The sequence below is a fragment of the Tasmannia lanceolata genome, unplaced genomic scaffold (assembly GCF_043159265.1).
Source record: "Tasmannia lanceolata isolate RefF3 unplaced genomic scaffold, GAP_Taslan_0.1 ptg000006l, whole genome shotgun sequence".
Classification (NCBI taxonomy): domain Eukaryota; kingdom Viridiplantae; phylum Streptophyta; class Magnoliopsida; order Canellales; family Winteraceae; genus Tasmannia; species Tasmannia lanceolata.
The window spans coordinates 45,726,976-45,737,388 of NW_027518683.1; the positions used below are offsets into that span (position 1 = coordinate 45,726,976).

The 10,413-nt window shown below is 38.7% G+C and overlaps 1 protein-coding gene across 9 annotated transcripts; it reads right to left on the reverse strand.

The window, feature by feature from the left end:
- Positions 1 to 947: 947 nt before the first annotated feature.
- Positions 948 to 9,928, reverse strand: LOC143880365 (putative disease resistance protein RGA3). Of its 9 annotated transcripts, none has more exons than XM_077383289.1 (8): positions 6,493 to 9,928; positions 3,922 to 4,116; positions 3,612 to 3,845; positions 2,846 to 3,084; positions 2,359 to 2,552; positions 2,010 to 2,149; positions 1,281 to 1,341; positions 948 to 1,188 (listed from the first exon to the last, which is right to left on the reverse strand). In XM_077383289.1, exon 1 carries the CDS (start codon positions 9,810 to 9,812, stop codon positions 6,510 to 6,512), a length of 3,303 nt encoding a protein of 1,100 aa, XP_077239404.1. In that variant the 5' UTR covers positions 9,813 to 9,928; the 3' UTR covers positions 948 to 1,188; positions 1,281 to 1,341; positions 2,010 to 2,149; positions 2,359 to 2,552; positions 2,846 to 3,084; positions 3,612 to 3,845; positions 3,922 to 4,116; positions 6,493 to 6,509. The 9 variants fall into 9 exon arrangements, with proteins under 9 accessions (XP_077239404.1, XP_077239401.1, XP_077239400.1 ...); XM_077383286.1 differs by adding an exon at positions 6,251 to 6,368 and having other exon boundaries at positions 1,281 to 2,149; XM_077383285.1 differs by adding an exon at positions 6,251 to 6,409 and having other exon boundaries at positions 1,281 to 2,149.
- Positions 9,929 to 10,413: the final 485 nt, after the last annotated feature.

Sequence of the window (10,413 nt, forward strand, 5' to 3'; positions counted from 1 at the left end):
AGGAAGTGTGTTCAAATTGGAAAATACACTGGATCCTGTGAGAATACTTCTATAGCCCCAGCAATGTAGAGAGCATAAATCAATAACTGATGGCTTCATGAAGCCAATTTCTTCCCTTCAATGTCTTGCCATTGAAAGAGTGGCATTTTTTTTGGTTAAACTCACCGCCTTTACCATGCTAAGTGGGTCCAGGTATGGGATCTAATTCCATCAAATGTAGGCAGGATTTTGTCTTGAAGGTAATTTGTTAATACGATCAACATGAATATGGTGTTGGATGCCATCTTACTGTTGGATAATAATCTTGGGGTCAAGTAGATTAGTTCAACAATTTAAATGAAGTAAATCAAGTAACTAATTGGAATCACATAAGAAAATGAAATTACCGGTGGTGATCTTAATTGCGATCCTCAAAACCGTTAGCAAGATTCAAAGCCAAATATAATGGAAATGAAATTGAAGTTGCACGTTACGGATTAACGCTACCCTTAAGATAGATTATCGCCCCACCACGAACGGTATGCAATCGGGTTCTCTTGCGACCTATCTCCAGGATACAACACCACTATCTTTTGTCTTTGACGGTGTGCACGCACAGGCTCGGACCTTGCGAACAATGGTTGATGCCAAATAATTTGCCCACTTGAAAAGAAACTTGCAAAATCTTGAAAAGCTTAAAGCTTGTAAACATGCAAAGTCTTGAAAAGCTTAAAGCTTGTAAACACAACTTAAGAAACAAGAGAAACCAAGGTGAGGAATGGAGATGATCGTCTTTGTGTGCGAAAAGGTGTCTCAAATATACACCTTTATAATACACTGTTCATTACAATCCATATGTCTACCGTTGTACAACGGTTACAATAGGCATTGCAAACGACTAAAATTTTGTAAACGCATTATAATATTACAATGTGAAAACGCATAAAGCTTTTAAGTTGAATAAAATATTATAAAGAAGTAAAACGGTAACATTATAAAATTATAACCTTTGAATTTTCATTCACATACAGACAAAAAACTTTTAAGACGTTAAATGCTAAAAAATAAATAAATAACTCCAACACTTACTACCCAACCCAAAATGATATTTCACCAGAGTTACTTGTCTTCACAGTCTGAGTTTGAGATGTCTGTGCATGACTTCCAGTATGAGACTCTTGGGCAAGCCCCAACACCACCAATGTTGACCTAATATAATATTCACATTTCCAAACTCCAATATATCAGTATTGAGGGGGGAGTTAAATTGGACAAGAAAGAAAAACAGGGTCCGCAAGAACCTTGGTAATGATGATCGCCGTTTGGTTGGTTCAATGCATTTTCAAGCTGTGATGCTGGTAACTGGTAAGAACAAATGATATTCCAATGTCAAAATATACATGAAACAATCTCAAATTGTATAATGAGCAATATGACAAGTCAGACTAGGGGATTTAGATAAAAAAGAAACATCAGACCTTGTTCACTGTGGATATTTTACATAGTTGATTTCCTACATTTTTTTCAATAGTGATAGCCAAAAATATCAACAATGAGAACACCATACGATCAATGTAGAAAGTAGAAACACTCTTCAACTTAAATGGACATAAAAAAGATAGGACCCATATAGCCATTTGATAGACATCGAGGATTAGGGAAGCATGCATGTAACACTTGATAGCATTTTGGGAGTCAGATATACCCCTCGGTCCGAAATGGAAAGTAAAGCCAAGATGTGCAAATACATAATGACTAAGTTACAGTGGCAACGGTTTCCCCATCACGAACAACAAAGAACTTCATGAGGGTTCAAAACACTGGAACCACTATTTAAAAACTTTGAATCAATCATTGACTCGCCCAGGTTGATTCGGTTTTTGACCCAACTGCGTTAATTATAAACTCCCTCGGCTCACTGGAGTCAATAAAAAATCGGGTTTACTTTAGGAAAGTTCTTGTTCAAGGATGAGAAATATCCAGATTTAATCTACCACTTCCATCAAAGTTTAATATCCAATTCCAAATACTTTGGTCCTAGAGAAGAACACTCTGGTCTCATTAGGAGTCACTGTAGAATCAACCCAATTGGCCCATGTCTTCAAACCCATCCTCCTATAAGCAGTCGGTGCTTCAAGCTCCTCAAACCCTTCTTCTCCATTCGAAAAACCTAAAATGATAATTATAACATAAAACAGATCACTTAGTTCAGAAAGTTTAAGCATTATGATCTCAGAAGTCTGACGAACTAATCAGTTATGGAAAAAAGTCATGCTGTGCTGCAATTGATTAGCATCATCTAAATAGCTTACACTATTTGGCTGCATCATCAAAAAACTTAAAAAACTATACTCAATTATAGGAGTTAGAAGAACTTACAACGACTTTATCTTTAGGCCACTCATCCACCATGCATAAGTATTAAGCACAAGGATATCCATCCCTATCCAGTTCTTTGCATGCTTGGAGATAGAATCTACTTTCAGTATTCTCATGTTTGGGTTCCTATTATATAAAGATCATAATTGGATTCGACAAGGTGCCCGGTATAATTTAATTGAAGCATTGTACTCCTGTGGGTGCATTGGATAAAACCATTATTAGCTTAATATTCAGAGAAATCCAAGATTTTGGGCCTCTTTGGATTCAACTAAGATTGATTCTTTGTGAATAAGACTTTGAATTTAATAGAATTTGCATAGTAAGGCCTCTTTTGCAGCCATTAACCATATCATTTCTAAAACTATGATAACCATTATTTGCAAATAATCATATTTAACTTCAAAACCATTTGCATATAAGATTATATGCAAATAAACTTTATCCAAAGAGGCCGTCAATCTGTGGAGGATTGGGGTGTTAGTACCTTAGCTTTGAATACAGATAAAGATCGACCGCATCTTATGGAATTCTGGTCTGCTGGTATATGAGCTTGTACCATACAGACAAATGATTGTCATTGCCCTCTTTGAAGGATTTTGGTCTACTGGTATATGAGCTTGTACCATACAGACAAATGATTGCCATTGCCCTCTTTGTAGTGAATCACTTACAAACATTAGCCTCTTTCCTCTCAGTCTTTCTGGGGCGACTTTCGCATCAAACCTGGAAGATGAAGTCAATACTTATGGGTTTTCAATTATAACATAAAAACCACGCTTTAATGGGGAATGAGATTTGTTTACAAGTTGGTATATGCTTTGTCTGGCACTAAGTGATATGTACATGATGTAAATATGAATGTTGAACTATCATGCAATTTAAAATGTCGGGTTCTTAGATAAATTGACATTAATCTATAGTTTTGTACTAATTCCAAACTTGGGAGCCGTGAAGCTACCAATTACTCCAGTAGGTTAAAGCTATTAGAGCTGGTGTTGTTTGATCATTTATACTTTAACACTCCCCCTCACATGTGACTCCTCTTTTTTTGGGTTCGGTGGATTTTAACATCACGGAGTTGTTGGGTTTTGAATCCAGTACTTGGCGCGAGGCAATAGCTCTGCTACCAAGTGAAACAACCAATCACTCCAAAAGCTTAAGGTGTTAGAGTTGGTGTTATTTAATCATTTAAACTTAAACAGATATTACTACTGATAGAATGAAAGAATTTTATACAAGAGTTAGCTAACCTCGGAAAGTTGCATTCGTTCGGCTGCCATTCCCAAAGCTGATAATCATTGTCCAGCCTTCCATTCTTTACACTTGATACTTGTCAATCCAAATACAGACAAGTCTGCTCTGAATACAAAGGCTTGTTGAACTGTTGAACACCCACTTCCCCTTTCCAACATTGCACTTATCTGCATCGAACTCCATCTTTTCTGCAACAAAGTCCTCTTCTTCAGAGGAATCCACTTTCTCCTCTACACAGCATTCAAATAGTTCATGTCAAAATCGCAAAATATTAGTCGAGTAGCAAAAGTGGCCAAGGATAATTACCTGTTGTAACCTCACTTATCAGATCTTGTTTAGAACATGGTGTAAGCTTGAGAATGGAGGTACGAGTGAGTGCGCAAATATCTTCTGCGTAGAGAAGACCGGCAAAGGCGAAGGTGCAAACTATGACAGCCATGATAGAGAGGGGAAGTTTCACTTTCGATGGTTTCATTAATAGCTTGTGTGAAAAGCATATCGCTGTGAGTAGAAAATTCAGGCAAGGTGTGAGGGTAGACCTTCTATTTTAAAATATAAAGAGATTGAGTGATTAATAACATGTGGGTGGTATTTTTGAAAAGAAAAAAAAACATGTGGGGGTGCAATAGAATGATGAGAAATTAAAGAAATTTTGTGGGGTAATTTTCACCATTGAGTAGGAGTAAGGTAAAAGTCATGTATAGAGGGTGGTGGTCTCTATTATATTGGGGGGTTAGAAAAGGTGGCATGCCAACATCTTCACTACTTTCTAACCCCATTTGGCCTGCTTGATTAGGTGGGGGAAAAACAGAGAAGGGTGCTCTCTCTCTCTCTCTCTCTCTCTCTCTCACACACACACACACACACACACACACACACACACATGTGACCAGCTATGTGATTATCTTTGCCATTTGTGTAGCATAAACATCCTCGTCTTTAATAGCTATTTGTTTTAGGAAACACATTGTTGCATAATTCTGTTTATGAGAATGATTTGGAGACAACAGTGATGATATTAATTAACGATCTAGGTATAATGACCTCTTTAAGTAATTGACTGGGCCTGATGAACCTTTCCTTTTCATGAAAATTTGAACTCTTCTGCTTCTAAAAAAATTCGAGAATCATGAGTGTCTTACATTTTATATCGAGAGGGGATGAAAAGATGTTGGTGGTAGGTCTGAAAGAGAGGCCGACTGTCTAGGTCGAGTGTGGGCTTTAAGTGTAGGCCTGATTGTTGTAGCGCCACATTTTTGACCCATTGAGAAATTGGGCCTGTTGTGCCTGACCAAACCCAAGGGGAAGAATTTGCAACCATAATTGGTGGAAGCATTGGGACCTACACGTGTCCAACAATTGAACCCCACATCATTTCATGGAGGCTCTAATAATACGAAGCCCTACATATTCTCCCCCTTTCCTCTCCAAGCCACCCTCAAGTATTTATAACCATGGTTTTAAATTTCGACCGAAATCCAAAATGCACATACCCGAAACATGTCATTATTTCGTACGAGATTTCAAAATTTCGGTCGAAATTTCGTGTTAAATTTTAGGGATTTCGACCATTTTTTTTATTTTTTAATTATTTTATAATTATCCCGAAATTTCGACCGAAATTTCACGGATTTCGATAATGAATAAAATATTCTTTTTATTAGTCCATCGGATTTCGAGCAAAATTTCAAAATTTCAGTCGAAATTTTGATTTTGCTACCGAAACCGGTTCCGAAACTGAAATTTAAAACCATGTTTATAACTACTCTTTTTATCCCAAAAGAGGTGGTCTAGGAATAAAAGGGGGCAACTGTCAGATTTACCTACATATACGGGTGATATTTAAAATATCATGATACATATATAGTATCTAGGACAATAGATTGTGATATTTAAAGCTCTGATATATCAAGATAGTTTAAAATCCGATATTAAGATATTTTACAACCGTGGTCAATGGCCTATGTAGTTAGTAGTTGGTTCCCATTGTTTCTACCAATGGGAGCTGTTGGGTAAAAAAAAAGGACAAAAATATCTATTTTGTGAAAAATTCCCTCATTTCATTTTTAGATATTTAATTTGTGTAATGTTCTTGGTTAAAAATGTAGATGCAAAATTGTCCCAAAATAAAGCTAAACACCTATTTATATGAATTCAAATCCAGGTTTTTGAACTGCTTAGGTTTGACTTTCAACATCTAAGACGAATGACTCAATTATTAGTGTTATTTTACTTTCAAAGGATAACAATATTAAGTAAAGAAAGATTTGGTATGAAAAGCATTGAAACTTCTAGTCCCACAATGCTGGGAAAGAGAAATGTATAGGAAGAAAAGGCTGTAAATTTTGGGTCTTGTTACCTTCTCATTATTTAGACACAAGTTTGCATACCCATGTGAAGTCCTATGGCAAGCGTTGGGAGAACACAAAATTAAAATTAATTTTGTTGTGTTCGTCCATTGGCGCAACAGTAACGTTGATTATTAATTTTAATGATTCCAGAGTTAAATAGAAAATCTTCAGAATATTACAAGAAAAAAAAAGAAAACATGAAGAACAGAAGAACAAACAAAAGCAGACAGACATGGTCCAATTTTGTGTTAATGAAAAAAAAACAAATTATTAATTTTGTTTACCGGTCGTGGTTGTGGATGGTGAGGTAGAGGAACTGAGAGTAATCCAACAATCCATCCTTTAATCCAAAAATCGAAACCCCATCCTTTTTCTTAGATTCCTCCGTTCATGTTTCTACATCTGCCGTGTTTTGTACAGAAGGATAGTCCTTGCCTTACTTTCTTTAATTTTTCTTAAAATCATGAAGATTTAATTAATAATAATGCAATGGTAGAAAATGTTTAAACAGGGAAAGAGGTCGCACCTTTGTCTAGATGACGATTATCTCCAGGAAATTAGGGGGATGTGTTGTATCTTGGGCCAATCTTGGCCGCTGTTCTTTTGACATGATTCCTTCAATTTAGGACATTCCCGAATATACAAATGTGTAAGTGTGGTAGGGAGGCCACCTTCTGGCAAGGATGATATTTCAGGACAGTCACGAATAGCTAATGACTTGAGGGATGTGAGGTTTTGCATCCGATTGGGTAAGGACTTGAGATTTTTGCAATTGAAGACGAAAATACGGACGAGGGTGGTGGGCAGCCCATACTCATTATTTTCATCATCTGGAAACAAGGAATGGAGTTGAGGACATTCACGGATTACCAATTTTTTGAGAGAGGTGAGCCTTTGCATTCCCTTGGGCAAGGACTTGAGATTGTCACATGAAAATATTTTGAGGAATTCAATTGTCGTGGGCAGTGCTAACTCTTGCGAGAAAAGTGGGAGTTGAGTAACAATTGATAACTCTACAAGGGAGGTGAGGTTTTCCAGCCGAGTAGGCATGGACTTGAGATTAGGGCATCTGTCAATATTTAGAGATTTGAGCGTGGTGGGAAGCCCCCCCTCTCCATATCCCAAGGACTTTAGTCCTGGGCAGTCAGAGATTTGCAAATGTTGGAGAGAGGTTAGATCTTGCAAAGAGACCTTCTCGAGACAGCACTCCAACTGATGACACCTTCGTATGGTTAACCTTTGAAGAGAGATAGGGCAAGGCGTTGTCAAGCTTAATAGCATCTTCACGCCACAACTATGGAGTTTTAACTCACAAATAGATGGGAGCCTCGGAAGGGCACTCAATTCTCCGCAAACAGTTATATATAACTCTGTGACGGCAGGAAGGTCAGCGGGCAACACCTGCAGCTTGGGGCAGTTCTCTAAGGTAAGCTTACAAAGAGAAGGTAGCTGGCAATCAAGAGGAAAGGGATGTTCGCAATTTCTACAATTCTCAACGGTAATGCAAGTCAGATGTGACATCCAACTTGGAAAACTGACACCGCCATAGGATAATATATGTAATTTTTTGAGGTTGGCGTGGGGTTGGAGGCCTTCCAATACCCCATCATCATTTACTCTTCCATCTTGTGACCTGTCATATCGGTGCTGCCATTTCAGACTCAACTCATTAAGGTATTTCTTATCTTTCAAGTTGGCTTCTTTAGCCGCCTCTATGTTTTGCACGTCCCCGAGCCCCGAAATGTCAAGGCTTCCTTTAATGTTCCTCATGTTCTTCAACGCTCCTATCTGACAACCACTCTCTCTACACACCTTGAATTTCTCCAATGTTTGGAGCGAAGTTAATTTTCCAATTCCTGGCACAGAAATCGAGTCCCAGCAGTCCCAATCTAGAGCAATATGTCGTAGATTAACTAGATTCGTGATACCTTTGGGTAGCCCTTCAAGACTCTCGCAAGATTCCAGACCTAGCGTTTGCAAATTACAGAGACTAGTTACTGATTCAGGCAGCCCATCTATCTCCGTGCCAGAGAGGTCAAGGTAGCGTAGATGTTTCAAATGGCCAATTGAATCCGGTACCTTTTTTATTGCAGATCCATTCAAATCCAATACACGCAAGCATCTCAACTCCATCAATGCATCACTGAGAATCTGGTTGTCAATGGAAGATGGAGCCTTCAGTCGTAAAGTGCGCAATCTCTTAAATTTCTTCAAGGCCTCCAAAGACATCGAACCCTCTCTGACGTCAATCCATGATAAATGATGCGTCATTTCAGGGATGGTTTGTGATGTACCATCTTCCAATCTAAAACATTCATCACCTGAGATAGATTCTGCTAGATCATGCATGAGATCATGCATCACGTATTCTGAAGTCCCCAAAAAGTTTTGACCAGAATATTGAAAGAAAGACTTTAGAAATAAATCATCAAATACCCCCCCACCAATATCTTCTAAGAGTGTGCTTCCTCTGGGTTGAATCAAGCCCGCAGCCATCCATCGTCGGACCAACACGTCCTTCTCAAACTCATCGTCTTTAGGAAATATGGCACAATAGGCAAAACATTGCTTTTGATTTGTTGGCAGGTGACGATAGCTCAATCTCAAAGCTGGCAAAATTTTATTATCATCATCCTTCCATATTTCGCTTTTCAAAATCCTTTCCCACTCGCTCACATTCCTTTTATAAGACAAGATTCCCCCCAATGTCTTTACTGCTAAAGGAAGACCATTGCACTTTTTCACAATTTGCCTACCAATTTCCTCCAGTTCCGGATGGGCATTTGAAATCCGTCCCGCAAATGCACGCCGAGTAAACAATTCCCAACAATCATCATCTGGTAAACCCTGCAAATCGTGGGAAGGAATTGTGGCCATCGTCCTTGCAACCCTTTCATCTCGTGTAGTAATGATAATTTTACTTCCTTTCACTCCAACTCCAAAGGGAGCTCGAAGACTATCCCAATGAGAATGAATTTGATTTTCATACCACACGTCGTCGAGAACAATTAAAAATCTTTGATCCTTCAGTACCACTTGGAGATGCCCTTGGATGGCATCCAGTGTTGAGAGATGACATTTGGATTTAGTTGCAGATTCAATGATATCATTTGTTATTCGCCGTACATCAAAATTGTCAGACACACAAGTCCAGGCTTTTAGCCCAAAATGCGTCTTGACCCTGTGATCGTTGTAGACGAATTGAGCAAGAGTAGTCTTCCCAACCCCACCCATGCCAACTATTGGAATAACAGAGTACAATTTATCATCATCATCTGATGATGATACCAACGATTGTATGATTTTGTCTTTGTCGACTTGTCTACCAATAACATGAGATTCGTTTATGAAAGAGCTAGTTTCTCTTTGGAGAGGCCTCCCTCCATCTGTCTTATGGAGATTGAGGTGTTTTCGTTCATTTGCCATCACATCGAACCTCTCTCTAATCTCCCTCATCTTACGTGCTATGCCACATTTGTATAAAAGTGGGTTATTAGAACTGAAAAAAGAGGAGATGGAGTGGACTATCTTCTGCCTCTTGCTTGTGTGAATTTCGCACATCAAAGCAGATCGTCGTGCTTCGGTCGCAACATCATCCAATAAGTCATTAGCATCATAAGCAATATTCTTGAGCTTTCCAAGCCATTTTCGAACAGCCTTAGAACTAACTTGCTTCTCCTCAGCATCTTCAACCACGCCTTGAATAAGTGACACTGTGCTCTCTAACTTTTCAAGCTCCTCCTCAAAACCCCATAGTGATTTAATTTCTTGTAATGCCGATTCCTTCAGATTGCCAGACAGTGCATCAAGAACAGGGGATACGAATACTTTTGCGATTTCTGCCATACTCTAGCGAAGAAGAAAATCCGAACCGGACGTCTCAGACTCGGTAGAGATGGAGAAAATAATGAAGAGAGAGAGAGAGAGAGAAGAAGAAGTATCAAGTTTAATCAAAAGTAATGAAGCCGACGCAGGTTAGTCAGATTTGTCGGTGGAAGTTGAGTGTGGACAACGACAATCGGATAATCTCAGCCCTTCATCTATATGCCTCATTTATTGTTCCGCCTACAAAAGTCTTTACATTAATTAAAAGGAAGCCATGTGGGGGCACCGATCATGTGGAGATGGAGAAAATAATGAAGTGAGGGAAGAAGCATCAACTTTAATCAGAGCTTCTGCAACAAAGTAATTAACTTTAATGGTGAAAAAGTCAATCGAATAATCTCCGCCCTTGATCTATGATGCCTCATCTGTTGTTCTCCTTGGCTTAAAAAAGTCAATCGAATAATCTCCGCCCTTGATCTATGCTGCCTCAAAGTTGCAAGCAGTGCATCAACAACAGGGGTTACAAACATCATTGCCATACCTTCTTCTCCTCTAGGAAAGAACAAGAGTGGAGATTATTGGGTGACCAGCTAAATCAATCGGATAATCTCAGCCCTTCATC

Coding starts and splice junctions, on each gene's coding strand:
- LOC143880365 (XM_077383292.1), bottom strand. CDS start 9,812: ATGGCAGAAATCGCAAAAGTATTCGTATCCCCTGTTCTTGATGCACTG.